The sequence below is a fragment of the Jaculus jaculus genome, chromosome 1, assembly GCF_020740685.1.
Source record: "Jaculus jaculus isolate mJacJac1 chromosome 1, mJacJac1.mat.Y.cur, whole genome shotgun sequence".
NCBI lineage: Eukaryota > Metazoa > Chordata > Mammalia > Rodentia > Dipodidae > Jaculus > Jaculus jaculus.
In genome coordinates, this window is record NC_059102.1 from 303,830,932 (window position 1) to 303,849,008 (window position 18,077).

The window sequence follows — 18,077 nt, forward strand, 5'->3', positions numbered from 1 at the left end:
CTGCAAATGAACTCCAGATGCATGAGCCACCAGGCACATCTAGCTTACATGGGTTCTGGAGAATTGAACCCAGGTCCTTAGGTTTCACAGTCAAGTGTCTTAACTACTAGGCCACTTCTGCAGCCCTGACATACTGAATCTTTTGAAGTTACCTCAACTACAGACACTGTATTTGCTTCTGGTCTTCTGCCCTTACTGGTCTTCAATTCATCTTCCTCTGCTATCTGTGTGCTTCCTTTAGGACTCAACTTAGCTCTTCCTTCCCCGCTGGTAAAGGCATCACTGAACAACTAAGCAAAGTCCTGTGGGCTTTCTTCACCATCCCTACTGCTTTGTCACAGGCATCACACTTTATGCACACACCTATCCCACCTAGCTAGAAGATCTGGAGATGGTCTGTCTGGTTTACTGTTAGAGCCTGAGCCTGTAATGAGGGCTAAAAATGTTTTTATTCATTACTTTACTCATCTGTCCCATAAACACTTATTGGGTGTTCATATCATTTGCTGTGTTAGATATGGATCATGAAGTCTTTTGTTTGTTTGCTTGTCTCTTTATTTCTTGAAGTGGATGTGGTTTGTCCATATGCTATAAGTTATTAACAAAGCAAGAATGTAGAATTTATTTTTCTATTACTTAAGAACCATTCTAACTTTAAAAATCTTGTTTCTGCCATTGCAGAAGAGGTGGTGGAAAGAAAGGGAGGAGTGCTTGCAATGTTCTCTTCCAGATGCATAATGGCCTCAATATTTATGGCTTCACAGTGCCTGACACTACCCACATAAACATTCATAATAGGAGAAAAAGTGATGACATCAAAATAAAAGAGAGACTAATTGGAAAGAAGGGGTTCAATGCAGGGTGAATTTGGGAGGACAAAATAGAGGTGGTGGGTGGCAATTATCATGGTCTATTGCCTATGGTTGTGGAAGCTGTCAATAAAAAGTTTAAAAAAATTTAAAAATATTATTTCTGTTTAGAAAAGTAAACTATGAAATTTAGTGTTGAACTCCTCTCCCCATCTCCCTTCTTTTTTGTATCCAGGACAGAGCCAGACTTACCTATTTTGACTATGGTAATATCATTTGTAGAGAAGGTGAAATGCCTCAAGGAATCTACCTAATTATTTCAGGAATGACAAGTGTAAGAAGCTATTAATTCTTTACTTAAAATGCATTTTGAATATATAGTTGTAGCCTAAGGAGACATTTAGGAGCTGAATAAATTTAAATTTTTAGTGGTATTCTCCAGTTGAAACTGTTTCTGCTCAGACTGAGCACTGCAGCTGAGACAAGATGTTGACATGCAATATATTCAGGTCTAAATAAAAATATATTTGACCTTCAACTTTTAAAATGAGTACTGCAGACCTTTCAAAATCATGGAAATAAACTATGGTGATCAACACAAAATAATACTCAGGATCTGGCATTCTTCTAAGCACTTTCATTCATTCGTTCAACAAGTATTTATTTTGTTGCTATCATGAGTAGGTACTGTTCATTGTAGGCACAGGATTGAGTAAGCAGACAAAAATTTTTGCCCATTTGGAGCTTATTTTACAGTGGCGGATAGGAGAGGGAAAAATGCACAAAATAAGTTAAATTTACACAGGTTTCATATTATAAGGAAGGAGATCCTAGGCATGAAGATTTATTTAGGAAAATTTCCTTCTGGAAGTAAACATAGGCCATCCATAGAAGTCCTGATGCCAGGAGACACTCCTGAGGAGACCCAGGAGAACTTTATGCAATATTTTTTATTATGCTTGCATTTTAACTGTCCCATCCCATAAAGCTAGGAATGGAATTTTCCTTCTGTGTTGTTATATTAGTGTGCAAAAAATTTCATTTTATGGTACTATGGATCCCAACGATTTGGATTAGGTCACTCAATCAGTAGAATGTGATAAGTGAGGGAGTTATGAAGAGATTAATTTTAATCTTTAAAAAAAATTTTAAACTGGACGTGGTGACACATGCCTTTAATCCCAGCATTCTGGAGGCAGAGGTAGGAGGATCGCCATGAGTTCAAGGCCACCCTGAGACTACAGAGTTAATTCCAGGTCAGCCTGGACCAGAGTGAGACCCTACCTTGAAAAAACAACAAGAAAAATTTATTTATTTGAGCGAGAGAGAGGGAGAGAGAGAGAAGCAGAGACGGATAGAGAATGGGTACACCAGGGCCTCCAGCCACTGCAAATGAACTCCAGATGCATGTGCCACCTTGTGCATCTGGCTTATGTGGGTCTTGGGGAATCGAACCTAGATCCTTTGGTTTTGTCGGCAATCACCTTGACCACTAAGCCATTTCTCCAGCCCTCATTTTAATCTTTATAAAGGTGGTCAAGAAAGGCAATGTGTTAATAGTACTTAATCCTTATAGGAACTTTCCTTCCTTCTTTCTATTCCTTCTCTCCCTTTCCTTCCTTCCTTCCTTCTTCTCTCACTCTCTCCCTTCTTCCCTTCTTTCTTCCCTCCCTTCCTTCCTTCGTTCCTTCCTCCTTCCCTCCCTCCCTTCTTTCCTTCCTTCTTTTTATCTTTTTTCAGTGCTGAGGATTGAACCCAAACCCTCATGATTGTTAGGCAAGCACTCTACCAACTGAGCTATAAAGCCTCAGCCCAAGAACCCTTTCTTTTTTTTTTTTTTTTTTTGGTTTGTTTTTTGTTTTTTGTTTTTTTGAGGTAGGGTCTCACTGTAGCCCAGGCTGACCTGGAATTCACTATTTAGTCTGAGGGTGGCCTTGAACTCATGGAGGTCCTTCTACCTCTGCCTCCCCAGTGCTGGGATTAAAGGCATGCACCACCATGCCCAGTTTAAGAACCCTATTTTTTACATGAGAAAAATCTTTGCCCTGAGGGATTGAAATGTGAAAGAAACCATGACATTTGTGAAGATTAATTCCTCCCTCATATCTGATGATATTCACCATGAACCTCTGTCTTGGAAAAATCATAAAAATAGGAACTTTTATGGTTTATTCAAAGAATTCTTCATTCTTTTTAGTTCTCTTTGCATATTTTGTCCTTGCAGTTGCATAGTTCATCTCCTACTTTTGGAATAGATAGCAACCCAAGAGATGACACAGAGATCAAGACACTGTATACAGAATATTGTACAAGTGGGGATATTCTTGGCGAGTTGAGCTGCTTGCTTAAGCATGAAGTTGAATATACTGCTGTCTGTGAAACTACATTACAGGTAAGGAAATAGTCCTGTGGTTGGTTTCAAGGTAGCTCTGTCATGTCTGGCTGTCAAATCTCAGTGAATTATTTACTTTCTTTGAGACTTAATTTTCCTGTTTAATAAGTAGGGAGTATGCCCATATTTTTCATCATGGTTAGAAAATTATTTATATAATTGTCTGGAATATACGTTTTCAATAAATGACCACTGTTCTGCAAGCAAGACTTTTAAAGAATCCTCCTTTGTTTTAACTGTTCCTTTCTTTTGGTTTTCACTTGCTGGGTAAGAAGTTATTTATTCAACAAATAAGTGACCCAACATGCTATGTGATGTAGACAATTCAAGTACAAAGGAGCCAAAGCCCCTGTTAATAAGTGTTCTTAATCTTTGGGGCTGCTGTGTGTGAATGAGCAGGATTCAGTCTTAGGGGTATGTGAAGCAAAAGGAAATGTTGCTCTATCAATTTCATGCATTTGACAGGATGCATGAATTCACTATAGGTCATTTACTTTGAATTCTGAGGGTAATGGTCTTCTCTCAGGTAAACAGATTGCCTCCAGAAACAAATACTGTGGTAAATAGTGCTATGGACTTAACTGCTGCGAGAGCTTAATTCCTGAATTTTGGGCTCATAAGCTAGGTCCTTTACTCTATCTGTTGACTGATAGGAGAACTCCTGGTCTGTTTTTTTGGTCCATACCTTTCATTGGGCCATAAATGTTGTCATCTTACATATATCTAACACTTTTTCTTCATGCAGAATCTTCTCAGTGGCGTCATATTAGTGCCAGACTTGATAGTCAATTTTCTGAGAAGTTAGTGGTTGTCTTAATTAAGGATGAGCTTATGGTTTAGATGGTCACGGCTCGGGGCCTTGTGATTTCAGGCCTTCTTCATCTCCCTGGAAGACTTGTATGAAGGCATTGATATCTTCTGGCCATCTCTGGAATATAGAATATGGCTCAAACTTGCCCTGGGTATTGCAAATCAGTATTTTGAACAAACTCTTGCTGATGAGGTAAGTTGTATGATGACACAGTTAATTAAATTTTACAAAGTGTATTTCCTCTTTTCCCAACAAAGATAGGAAGGAAGGAGGTGTTTGATTATCTAAAATAAGGTTGTTAGAAATTTAACCACTCTCTTATCCAGACTTCCAAATGATCATTAATTCTTCTGTCACAGCCAGTTTTCCCAGGCTACCTGAAAGCATCCCTTTAAATCAAAGAAACAACATTGTGCTGTCAGAAGAAGCTAAGCACACCACTGATGGGAATAAGATAGTGAACAGCCAGTCTTGTATTTATCTCCTGGTCTACCAACATTGACATGCATCTCCTGTCTTCAAAATCTTTGTTGATGTGACTAAGCCCCTTTCATAAACTGTCCCCCTAAAAAGTAGTGGTTTTGTATCTTATCTTTTTTTTTTTTTTTACAAAAAGAAATCCTTATTTATTTATTTGCAAGCATAGAGAGATAGAAGAGGGATAGAGTGAGAATGGTGTGCCAGGGCCCCTGGCCACTGAAAATGAACTCCAGATGTGTGTGCCGCTTTGTGCATCTGCCTATGTGGATCCTGGGGAATTGAACCCAGGTTTTTAGGTTTTGTGAGCAAGTGCCTCAATGGCAGGCTGTTACTTTTTAGTGTCTTTTGGTGTCCCAATCATGCTGGTTCTCTTAGAAAATAAATGCCTGATTTGTCTGTCAGTGACTGACACCTGAGGCCTGCCTCATGTGGCTGTGAGTACACTCCTTGGGATTGCAGATGCTCGCATGGAACTGATGGGTTCATCCGGAGATTCTTTCTATTGGGCTGACCTCTAAGCTCCTCTTGTTTTCATTCACTAGTGCTGCTGTAACACAATGTACCACTGATAAGAGATACTTTGCCTCATAGTTCTGGAGGCCAGAAACCTGAAAGCAAGGTGGGAGCCTCTGGTTCAGCCTCTCTCCTTGGCTTGGACCTGGGTGCTTTCATCTTCACATGGCATTGTCCCTGTGTGTAAGTCTGTCTCCTAATGTCCCGTTTAAATAAGGACAGCAGTCATTTTGATTTGGAGGTTCATCTTGTTTGCTCATCTTGGGTTTGTGTGTGTGTGTGTATGTATGTGTGTGCATGTGCGTTCATGTGTGAACACAGGCACACTCATGTGGAGGTGAGAGGACAACTTTTGGATGTTGATCCTTGTCTCCCACCTTCTTCAAGGCAGGGTCTCTCCTGTTCTCACTGCCATTGGCTGTTCTTTGTTGCACCGCCTTGAGCTTCTCAATTTCCCAGTTCTCCTGTCTGTCTCCACCTTACCACCAGCATGCTGCAATTACAGAAGCCCACCAGAGTGTCTAGCTGCTTTTATAGATAGGGTCTGGGGATCAAACTTGAGTACTCAGGTTTGAGTGGCAAGTCCTTTATCCACAGAGAAATCTCCCCATCCCCAGTGCTTGGCCTTATCTTAACTAATGTAATTAAATTGTATTTGCATTGACCACATTTACAAATAAAGTCCTATTCTGAGGTACTGAGAGTTAGGAATTCAACATAAATATTTTCGGGGAGGGCACTGAATGCCACCCATAACAGCTTTTATCTAGCTCCAATGTCTATGACTCTGAGCCTCACGCAGAAGCCCAATCATCTGTAGCTAGGATCCACATATGAGAGAGAACATGTGGCGCTTGGCTTTCTGGGCCTGGGTTACCTCACTTAGTATAATACTTTCCAGGTCCATCCATTTTTCTGCAAATTTCATAACTTCATTTTTCTTTACCGCTGAGTAGAACTCCATTGTATAAATGTGCCACATCTTCATTATCCACTCATCTGTTGAGGGACATCTAGGCTGGTTCCATTTCCCAGCTATTATAAATTGAGCAGCAATAAACATGGTTGAGCATGTACTTCTAAGGAAATAAGATGAGTCTTTTGGATATATGCCTAGGAGTGCTGTAGCTGGGTCATATGGTAGATCAATCTCTAGCTGTTTTAGGAACCTCCACACTGTTTTCCACAATGGCTGGACCAGATTGCATTCCCACCAGCAGTGCAGAAGGGTTCCTTTTTTTCCACATCCCCGCCAACATTTATGATCATTTGTTTTCATGATGGTGGCCAATCTGACAGGAGTGAGATGGAATCTCAATGTAGTTTTAATCTGCATTTCCCTGATGACTAGTGACGTAGAACATTGTTTTAGATGCTTATATGCCTTTCGTATTTCTTCCTTTGAGAACTCTCTATTTAGCTCCATAGCCCATTTTTTGATTGGCTTGTTTGATTCCTTATTATTTAACTTTTTGAGTTCTTTGTATATCCTAGATATTAATCCTCTATCAGATATATAGCTGGCGAAGATTTTTTCCCATTCTGTAGGTTGCCTCTTTGTTTTTTTCACTGTGTCCTTTGCGGTGCAAAATCTTTGTAATTTCATTAGGTCCCAGTGGTTAATCTGTGGTTTTATTGCCTGAGCAATTGGGGTTGTACTCAGAAAGTCTTTGCCAAGACCAATATGTTGAAGGGTTTCCCCTACTTTTTCCTCTAGCAGTTTCAGAGATTCCAGTCTGATGTTAAGGTCTTTAGTCCATTTGGACTTAATTCTTGTGCATGGCGAGAGAGAAGAATCTATTTTCATCCTTCTGCAGATATATATCCAGTTTTCAAAACACCATTTGCTGAAGAGGCTATCTCTTCTCCAATGAATATTTTTGGCATTTTTATCAAATATCAGGTGGCTATAGCTACTTGGGCTTACATCTGGGTCCTCTATTCTGTTCCAGTGATCTACATGTCTGTTTTTGTGCCAGTACCATGCTGTTTTTGTTACTATGGCTCTGTAGTATAGGTTAAAATCAGGTGTGGTGATACCACCAGCCTCTTTTTTGTTGCTCAGTATTATTTTAGATATTCGAGGTTTTTTGTGATTCCAAATGAATTTTTGGATTGTTTTTTCTATTTCCATGAAGAAAGCCTTTGGAATTTTGATAGGGATTGCATTAAATGTGTAGATTGCTTTAGGTAAGATTGCCATTTTCACAATGTTGATTCTTCCAATCCAGGAACAGGGGATGTTTCTCCACTTTCTAGTGTCTTCTGCAATTTCTCGCTTGAGTGTTTTAAAGTTCTCATTGTATAGATTCTTTACGTCCTTGGTTAGGTTTATTCCAAGGTACTTTATTTTTTTTGATGCAATTGTGAATGGGAGTGATTCTCTGATTTCATCCTCTGTGTGTTTGTTGTTAGCATATATGAAGGCTACTGATTTCTGTGTATTTATTTTGTATCCTGCTACATTGCTGTAGGTTTTGATCAGCTCTAACAGCTTGCTAGTAGAGTCTTTAGGGTCCTTTATGTATAGAATCATGTCAGCTTCAAATAATGATAACTTGATCTCTTCCTTTCCAATTTGTATCCCTTTTATGTGTGTCTCTTGCCTTATTGCTATGACTGACTTCCAAAACTATATTAAATAAAAGTGGGGACAGTAGACACCCTTGTCTTGTTCCTGATTTTAGTGGAAAAGCTTCCAGTTTTTCCCCATTTAGTAATATGTTGGCTGTAGGCTTGTCATAAATAGCCTTTATTATATTGAGATATGTTCCTTCTGTTCCCAGTCTCTGTAGGACTTTTATCATGAAGGGCTGTTGGATTTTGTCAAATGCTTTCTCTGCATCTAATGAGATGATCATGTGATTTTTGTCCTTCAACCCGTTAATGTAATGTATTACATTTATAGATTTGTGTATGTTGAACCATCCCTGCATCTCTGGGATAAAGCCTACTTGGTCAGGGTGAATGATCTTTTTGATATACTCTTGTATTCTGTTTGCCAATATTTTGTTGAGAATTTTTGTATCTATGTTCATGAGGGAGATAGGTCTGTAATTTTCTTTTTTTGTTCTATCTTTGCCTGGTTTTGGTATCAGAGTGATGCTGGCCTCATAGAAGGAGTTTGGTAGAATTCCTTCTTTTTCTATTTCCTGAAAAAGCTTAAGAAGCAATGGTGTTAGCTCTTCCTTAAAAGTCTGGTAAAATTCAGCAGTGAATCCATCCGGGCCTGGGCTTTTTTTAGTTGGGAGATTATTGATAACTGTTCGGATCTCCATGTTTGTTATAGGTCTATTTAAGTGATTAATCTCATTTTGATTTAATTTAGGTAGGTCATATAGATCAAGGAAATCATCCATTTCCTTCAGATTTTCATACTTTGTGGCGTATATGCTTTTATAGTATGTCCCTATGATTTTTTGAATTTCTCTGGAATCTCTTGTGATGTTACCTTGTTCATCTCTGATTTTATTAATTTGTGTCTCTTCTCTCTTTCTTTTTGTCAGATTAATAAGAGTTTATCAATCTTGTTTATCCTTTCAAAGAACCAACTCTTTGTTTCATTAATTCTTTGGATTGTTCTTTTTGTTTCTATTTCATTAATTTCTGCCCTAATTTTTATTATTTCTTCCCGTCGACTGATTTTTGGTTTGCCTTGTTCTTCTTTCTCCAAGGCTTTAAGGCAAAGCATTAGGTCATTTACTTGCGACCTTTCTAATTTCTTAATATAGGCACTTAAGGCTGTAAATTTACCTCTTAGAACTGCCTTCATTGTGTCCCAGAGATTTTGGTATGTTGTGTTCTCATTATCATTTGACTCTATAAATTTTTTGATTTCCTTTTTGATTTCTTCATTGACCCACTCATCATTTAGTAGTGTATTGTTTAGTTTCCATGATTTTGTGTATGCTCTATAGCCTTTCTTGCTACTGATTTGTAGTTTAATTCCATTGTGGTCAGATAGATTGCAAGGAATTATTTCAATTTTCCTGAATTTGTTAAGATTTGCTTTGTGTCCTAATATATGGTCTATTTTAGAGAATGTTCCATGTGCTGCTGAAAAGAATGTATATTCGGCAGCCTTTGGATGAAATGTCCTGCATATATCTGTTAAGTCCATTCCTTCTATGACCTCATTTAGTCCAGATGCCTCTCTGTTTATTTTTTCCTGGGATGACCTGTCAATTGATGAAAGTGGGGTATTAAAGTCACCCACCACCACTGTGTTTGGTGTTATCTGTGACCTTAGTTCTAATAGTGTTTGTTTGACGAATTTGGGAACCCCCATGTTAGATGCATATATGTTTAGGATTGTAATGTCCTCCTGTTGAAGTGTGCCCTTAATCAATATAAAGTGACCTTCCTTATCTTTCTTGACTAACGTCGGACTAAAGTCTACCCTGTCTGATATTAGGATAGCAACCCCTGCTTGTTTTCTAGGCCCATTTGCTTGAAACACCGTCTTCCAACCTTTCACCCTAAGATAATGTCTATCCTTTGTAGAAAGGTGAGTTTCTTGGAGACAACAAATTGTAGGATCCTCCTTTTTAACCCAGTCTGCAAATCTATGTCTTTTCGTTGGGGCATTGAGGCCGTTGATATTAAGAGATATTATTGAAAGGTGTGTATTTATGTTTGCCATTTTTTTTGTGTGTGTGTTTCTGGTTCTACCTGTGCTCTCTTCTGTTAACTAGTATTTGAGTATTGCTTATTTTTTCTATGTTCCTTATATGTGTGCTTTTCCTTTTCTTCAGCATGGAGGATTCTGTCAAGTATTTTCTGTACAGCTGGTTTTGTCTTCAAATACTCCTTTAACCTGCTTTTGTCATGGAATGACTTTGTTTCTCCATCTATTTGAATGGATAACTTTGCAGGATAAAGTAACCTTGGTTGACAGTTATCTTTCAGAACTTGGAATATATCACTCCAAGCTCTTCTGGCTTTAAAAGTTTGTGTTGAATAATCTGCTGTAATCCTGATGGGCTTGCTTTTGTAGGTAACTTGATTTTTCTCTCTAACTGCTTTCAATATTTTTTCTTTGGTGTGTGTGTTTGGAAGTTTGATTATAATATGGCGAGGAGAGGTTCTTTCTGGGTTTTGTCTGGCTGGGGTTCTAAAGGCTTCCTGTATCTGCATTGGCACCTCTTTCCCAATTTGGGGGAAATTTTCTTCTATGATTTTGTTGAAGACGCCTACTATGCCTCTGGAGTGGAGTTCTTCTCCTTCTACTATGCCCTGAATTCTTATATTGGATCTTTTCATAGTGTCCCGAATATCTTGAAATTCCCATTCATACTTTTCTATAAGTTTGTCTTTCTCTTTGATGGACTGTATTAGGTCTGCCACCTGGTCTTCTAGCTTAGATATTCTGTCCTCTCCCTCATCCATCCTACTGGTGAGATTTTCTACAGAGTTTTTTATTTCATTAACTGTGTTCTTCATTGCTAGTAATTCTGACTGGTTTTTCTTTATTATTTCTATTTCCTTATTTATGTCTTGTATTGCCTTCTTTATTTCATTAAATTGGTGTCCTGCATCTTCTTTGATTCCTTTGATGTCCTCTTTGGTGTCCTCTTTGATTTCTTCTTTGATTGTTTTGATGTGTTCTTTGACCTCTTTGAACATATTTATAATCATTCTTTTGAACTCTTTCTCAGGCATTTCCTCTAACTCTTTCTCACTGGAGGACATTTCTGATGCATTAATACTTTTAGGTGGATTTATATCGTCTTGCTTTTTAGTGTTTCTTGTGTTATAATGTATATATTTTTGCATCTTGGATTAAGTTAATGCTTGGATTTTCTAGCTAGCTGTGTATTCTTAGCTGTATCAATTGATTTGATGTAATATATTTTCAGGGTAGGACCTTAAGGTGTTAGGTGTGGCTCTTAAGACTCTCAGAGTATCTACAAAGATGTTCTTAGGGGTAGAGTTTCCCTGCTATAGGAGTATTCAAGCAGGCTGAGTGGAATAAAATACAGGTAGATTCTAAAATTTAACTAAACACTGTACACATTCAATCAAAAACAGCCCCAATTATGTATGCAAGAGTAGTTATTATAACGACCAGATCCTCTATCAACAAAGAGGTTAAGGTTTCTGGTCTGTTGAGGGATCCTAGTCAACATGCGACCAAGTGAGACCCTTCCCTGGTGCAACCCAGGTACATTGGATGATTTTGATCTCAGTCAAGTTGCTGCCTGGGTCGTCGGGCTGCTGTTCTGATTTCTGGAGCTGGGCACTTGCTTTTCCTGCGGGGCAAACTGAGCCTGGCAAGTGTGGCCCTGCAGAACAGCACCCCTGCTGCTGGAACTGCTGCTGCTCAAGCTGCCCCTGCTGGGTTTGTAGCCACTGCTGCTGAAGTTGTTGCTGCTGGACCCACCGCTGCTGCTGCCTCTGCTGCTGCTGTAGCTGCCACTGCTGGAGCCACCACTGCTGCTGAAGCTGCTGCTGCTGTGTCCACTGCCGCTGCTCCCGCTGAAGCTGCTGCTGCCAAGTCTGCCGCTGCTGCCACTCCTGGGTCTGCTGCTGCTGGGGCTGCTGTTACGGTGCTGGAGCCGCTGATGTTGCTGCCGAACTCTGCTCCTGTTTGGGTCCTGCTGTCAGCCCAAGTTGGCATGGCTGGGTCCCGGGCTGCTGCTCTGTTCGCCGGAGCTGGGCTCAGGCGGTGGGGGAGGGGAGGTAGCCGCAGCTGCTCCGGTTCTCTCGCTGCTCCAAGCGTTCTTCTACCTCGCGGTCTGCTCCTCCGTTGCTCGCTGCTGCTCTCTCCTCACGTTTCCCGAGTTGCGGAGAGCGCGGTGTGAGGGGAAAATCCCGCACCTGGCTTTTCCTGCAGCTCGAGCCGAGAGTCTGGCGGCTTTCTGGTGCGCTGAGGCCGCGGCGGTTGGCCGAGCTGCTGGAGCTGCTTTTCCCACCTCTGCAGGCTCTGGATGCTCTGGAACTCTTCTACTTCTCCGCTGCTGCTTCAATTTCCTATACACCTCACTTTTTAGTAAAAGTGTGTATTTTGCTGAGTTTTTTTGGTCTTTTTCCCCCCAGGCTGCTTTGGCGTGGTACCTATGCCGCCATCTTAACCGGAAGTCTTGACTCTGAGCCTCAATGCATGACTTCAGAGTCAGTGTCTTGCTTTGGTTTTAGTTTTATTGTTTATTTGGTTGTCAACTGGAACATTTACTTACTGCTAGGGGAAAATCATGACTCTCTAAGATGGGTTTTTATGCAAAGAGAAATCCAACAAGGCATAGTTGATGCCTGGTGTTACTGATGGTGGCTCACACCTCAGGTTAGGCAACCATGCCCAGTCAGGAAGCAGTAACAAAGCTGGGCGTGGTGGTGGGTGTGCGCCTTTAATCCCAGAGCTCAGGAGGCAGAGGTAGGAGTATTGCTGTGAGTTCTGAGTTTGAGGCCTGAGGCCAGCCTGGAACTACAGAGTGAATTCCAGGTACCTCGGCTAGTGAGACCCTACCTCGAAACCCCCTCTCCCCCAACACACACACAAAGGAAGCTATAGCAAAACCTTTAATTTAGAAGCTTGTCAGAGGCTATTTTAAACTCTCAGTAAATTCTGTCCATTGGTACCAGGGTATGTGTACACTGTGACAACTTCAGAGAACTCAGAAATGTCAGTGAATTTTTCTTCTTGATACTATGTACCCATTTGCATGATTTATAGCAAAAGAATAATTTTATTGTAGGACTTATCGTTTCAGAACTGTGTGATGTTCAATCTTGTGTATGTGGAGACTTTATCAAGCTATAATGAGATGGCTATCAATACTGTGACCATGAAGTTTGTGATTGTTGTGTATGGCAATGTAATTAATAGTAAGACGGAAGAGCCATATCTCGCACCTTACATTATTCCTAAAACCTGTGATCAGGTAAGGAGTATCATTCTGAAACAGTCATTTTCTCTTTACTGTGCTCCATAATGGCTTTAAAACTCAAATGACAACAATTAACTGTGTATTTCAAAATAGCTAGTAGTTAAAAGTACAAGGTTTGGAGTTAGGCAACTTAGAGTTAAATCTTCACTCCTGGGGATTGGGAGATTGCCCAGTGGTTAAAGGTATTTGCTTGCAAAGTCTGCCAGCCTAGGATTGGATTGATTCTGCAGCACCCACGTACAATTAGATGTGCAAAGTGGCACATGCCCCTGCAGTTTATTTGTAGGGGCAAGAGGCCAGGCCTGACATCTCCATTGTTTTTCTCTCTCTCTTGACAAATAAGTAAATGTTTAAAATGTTAAAAACAAAACAAAACAAAACAACTTGACTCCTGTGCCTAATGAGCCATAGACAAGAGCTTAATTGTTCTGACCTTTAATTTCCTGCTTAATAAGATAAGGATACTGGCAGCAGCCATCTTGGCAGGTCGGTGTAGGAATTAAATGAGGCACTATAGTATTTAGGTATAACAGCTGTAGTTGATTCTGCTGCTTTCATTCTGGGAGGTACATTGTGTGGCTTTCGGGGATCCTGGGGGTGGGAAACTAGGCCTTGAGTCCTTGACATTCAATGTAGTTGTAAAAGTAATCTGTTGTTTGCTGACAATTCCACTTCTCTCCAGTCTGAGAATTCCAGCATAGTTACAGGTAAGCAGTAGGAATTTTCTCTCTGATGTCCATAAACAGGTGGAAGACAATGTGTTTGTGTTAGATTTCTTGCAATAACACCAAAGAGGATTTCAAGTTTAAAAGTCAGGGCATGGCTGGTCTGGGTGGCATGCTCCTGGATCCTAGCAATTTGCCAGGGAGGGATGATAACAAGCTAGAGGCCAGCCTGGGCTACCCAAGGAGCCTCTGTCTCAGAGCACAACAAACATACCTATTGGTTGGGGCATAGACTCTAGACCCAATTTCAGGTCTGGTTTATTTCTTACATTCTTTGCAGGGAAGGTTGTGAAGCAGCCACTTAGGGATAAGTGAACACTCTGACTAACTTGGCCTCTCCTCTCCTCCCTTCCTTTAGATTCAGGGCATTGCAGATGTAAGCAAACTGCTGATAATCCTAACATCTGAGCCTACGACAGGTGACATGATTGCCCATGGCATAGGTAAGGGATAGCATTTAGTAGTTTAAAAAATTACATTGAATTCTGACAAGTGATTTGAGAGAGCATTGTGTGAGTTTATCATTGTTACCTACTTGTGGGCCCATGCTGGGTTTTTTAAGGAGTTACCTATCTGAGACTGCATTCAGACACTGAAGTCCATTTGGTACATGCTACTCCTCTGCCCCTTCCTCCATACTCTTGATAGGAGAGAACCCCTAATGTGTTATATTGTGTCCATCAACCAATGGGGTCTGGCACCCAAACCACATTCATTGAGTATTCCAAGCCACAAATTCAATGACTTGCTATAAGTGACCTTTGAGGGTCGCTAAGTGATTGCAGTCAACAAATGTGATGGTCACTTGCACCCATTATGCTGCTGAGCCAACTATACAGAGGAAGCCAGATAGGAAGGCTTTGTTCTACAGAAAATGCTTAAGGGGCTGGAGAGGTGGCTTAATGGTTAAGGCACTTGCCTATGAAGCCTAAGGACCCAGGTTCGATTCTCCTGATGCACAAGGTGGCACATGCATATGGAGTTCCTTTGCAGTGGATAGAGGCCCTGGATATGCCCATTTTCTCTCTTTCCCCCTCTTTCTCTCTCAAATAAATAAATAAAATATTTATAAAAGAAAATACTCAAGGTCTTTGATTCAGTGATCAGCACTGCTGCCTTACCAGGTTCAGTGTCAATATACTGTGTCCCCTGTTCCAGCTTGAATACAGTCATCCTTGGTTTGTAACTGTCATCTGTACCGTCCTGGTGTTTTGGAAGCCATACAATTCTTTTTAAATTAATAGTTTATGTCTTAAAATTAGCTTGCAAAGTAAGAGATTTCCTTATTTTCTTTCTTTTTTTTTGTTGAGAACTTTAATATATGAACATCCTGTAATTTGGTCATGTTACTGACACATTATCCCCCTGGTGGGTTTTCTGTTTGTTTGTTTGTTTTTTGGTATTTCGAGATAGTGTCTTGCTCTAGCCCAGGCTGACCTGGAATTCATGATGTAGTTTCAGGCTGGCCTTGAACTCACAGTGATCCTCTTATCTCAGCCTCCCAAGTGCCGGGATTAAAGGCGTGCGCCACCACGCCTGGCTTCCATTATTCTCTTTTGTCTCCTCTTCCCCTTCCGGTATTTTCATCCATGCTTTGTTTGGGTTGGTCTGCCCCACTCATCTGTCTCCTGCCCTGGCCCCCATTTCCCCTGTTGCGCTCCTTCAAAGCCAGCGTGCTCCCTCCACTTGTGCATCTCATGTGTCTGTGGTAGTCCCTGTACACGTCCCTTAAAGCCTCTTTTTTTTTTTTTTTTGCCCACTCTCATGATACTCTGCCCAGTTCCCTGGCCTTTCCCCCCTTTACTCCCACCTAGATACACATATTTAATAGTGACAAGCTAAGAACTGTATATGAAAGAGAACATATGACATTTGCCTTTCTGAGCCTGCGTTACCCCACTCAGTATAACATTCTTAAGTCTCATCAATATGTCTGCAATTTTTAAATTTTTCATCAATTTTTGTATTAGTTATGGACATATTCAGTATGTAAGCAGCACATGTTGGTACCATCCTTACCTTCATCCCTGCCCCCCCCTCCAAAGGGACCCTCCTTGTTGGGGATTGTGGGTCATGCACTGTGAGGGTAGCCATCAGTTATGGGGAAGAGGCAATGTCTCTGTGAGTAATGTCCCAACTTGTGGCTGTAAACAATCCTTCTGCTCTCTCTTATGTGAATTTCCCTCAGCCATGTTGGGTTGGTTTTAGATCTACTTCAGTGATGGGCTCTTGGGAGCCTCTGTGTCTCTGGATCTCTGCTTTGGTAGGTGTTGAGTGTCCTCAGTGCCTATCTCCTTCACCCTTGTGTTGATATCAGGTTCACCAAGAAAGCAGCACTTTTGCTCATTTCCCCAATTCCTCTATGGTTTCAGGTGGGGCCCTGATGAAGTGCGATGGGCTGTTTCTCTCCTGCAAATTTTACACTTTTTTTTTTTTACGGCTGAATAAAATTCCATTGTGTGTATGTACTATATTTTCATTATACATCCATCTGTTAATGGACATCTAGGCTGATTCCATTTCCTTGTTATGGTGAATAATAGTGCAGCAGTAATAGGGCTGGAGAAATGGCTCAGTGGTTAAGGCGCTTGCCTGTAAAGCCTAACGAATGGAGTTCGATTCTCTAGTACCCATGTAAAGCCAGATGCAGAAAGTGGCTCATGTGTCTAGAGTTCATTTGTAGCAGTTAGAGGCCCTGGTGCACCGATGCTCATTTTCCCTGTCTATAGCCATTTGTAGTGGCTCATGCCTTTAATCCCAACACTTGGGAGGAGAGGTAGAAGGATCGCTGAGAGTTCAAGACCAGCCTGAGACTACATAGCAAATTCCAGGTCAGATGAGGTTAGAGCAAGAAAAAAGAAAACAAAAAAAGCCTGTGAATAGTGCAGTGATAAACATGATGTGCAACTATGTTGTGGTGGGACGTGGAGTCCTTTGGGCTTATGCCTACGAGTACTGGGCCATATGTTGTCTTTGTCCCGTTTTGGTATCAGGCTATATTTGTTTGAAGAATTAGTTTGGTAGTGTTCCTTCCCTTTCCATTGTGTGGGACAATCTGAGAAGTTTGGTAGAATTCAGCTGTAAAATGGAAATTGTCTGGCCTTAGGCTTTTCTTTGCGGGGAGATGTACTGACTGTTTCAATCTCATTGACTGCTATGGACCTATGTAGGTTGTTTATATTTTCTTGTTTGAATTTTGGTAGGTCAAATATTCTTAGAAACTTATCCACTTCTAGATTTTCCAACTTGTTGGAATATAAGTTTTTAAAGTATTTTTTATTTTTTTGGTTTTTCAAGGTAGGATTTCACTTTAGCCCAGGCTGACCTAGAATTTACTATGTAGTCTCAGGGTGGCCTCAAACATGTAGCGATCCTCCTACCTCTGCCTCCCAAGTGCTGGGATTAAAGGCATGTACCACCAGGCCTGGCTTTAAAGTATTCCTTGATGATCTTGAGTTTTGTTGGAGTCCCTTTTCATCTCTAATTTTATTAATTTGGTTAGTTTGGCTACAAATTGGTCAATCTTGTTAATCTTTTCAAAGGACCAACTCTTGCTTCAAGCCATCGCTGCACTTGGGTTTGGCTTCTTGCTTTTCTAGATTTTTTTTTCGAGGTAGGGTCTTACTCTAGCCCAGGCTGACCTGGAATTCAGTATGGAGTCTCAGGGTGGCCTTGAACTCACGGCAATCCTCCTACCTCTGCCTCCCCAGTGCTGGGATTAAAGGTGTGCGCCACCATGCCCGGCTCTTTTCTAGACTTTTGAGGGGCATCAGTAGGTTCACTGGAGAGCTCTCTGGCTTTTTAAAAAAAATTTTTTATTTTTTAAAATTTTTATTAGCATGTTCCATGATTATAAAAAAATAGCCCATGGTAATTCCCCCCCCCCTCACTTTCCCCTTTGAAATTCCATTCTCCATCATATTACCTCCCCATCACAATCATTGTACTTACATATATACAATATCAACGTATTAAGTACCCTCCTCTCTCTGGCTTTTTGATGTGAGCCCTTAGGGCTATGAACCTTCCTCTCGGGACTGCAGTGGGTGTGTCCTGGTGTTTCTGGCAGGAGGTGCTCTCATTTTCACTGGATGAGTCATTGGTTTGGAGAGAGGCCTCTCTCCTTCATCAGTGTCCCTAGTGTCATTGTTAGATTGGGGGATGAACATTATTTTGTATTCCCTAGTGGATTTAAGGCAATTATCACAAATGGAAGCCATGGACTGGATCTAGCCAGTCTTCTGGATTTGGACTCTGGCATATTTTCTCTTGAAAAATCTAAATTAGCCATCATGGAGAAACAGGTAAGTTCCATGTTCACAAATGTAGATTTTGAGGTTTTCATGACAACTGAGGATGTCTGCCAGTGCTCAGCTCTCATTCCCCCATGTGGCAACAATTAGCAGGAGATCCAGTGGTTTCTGTGCCATCTTGCCTACATGCAGCCTGCTCAGTTTGTGG

General features: G+C 40.9%; 1 protein-coding gene across 1 annotated transcript in view; it reads left to right on the forward strand.

Moving 5' to 3' along the window:
• Slc9c2 (solute carrier family 9 member C2 (putative)) overlaps positions 1-18,077 on the forward strand; it is an 86,738-nt gene that overhangs the window by 64,487 nt on the left and 4,174 nt on the right. Inside the window, exons 21-27 of the mRNA XM_004658882.2 lie at positions 1,045-1,143; positions 3,034-3,201; positions 4,073-4,204; positions 12,700-12,885; positions 13,975-14,059; positions 15,989-16,004; positions 17,803-17,920. Coding sequence (XP_004658939.1) covers positions 1,045-1,143; positions 3,034-3,201; positions 4,073-4,204; positions 12,700-12,885; positions 13,975-14,059; positions 15,989-16,004; positions 17,803-17,920 — 804 coding nt within the window. The remainder of the gene's footprint in view (positions 1-1,044; positions 1,144-3,033; positions 3,202-4,072; positions 4,205-12,699; positions 12,886-13,974; positions 14,060-15,988; positions 16,005-17,802; positions 17,921-18,077) is intronic.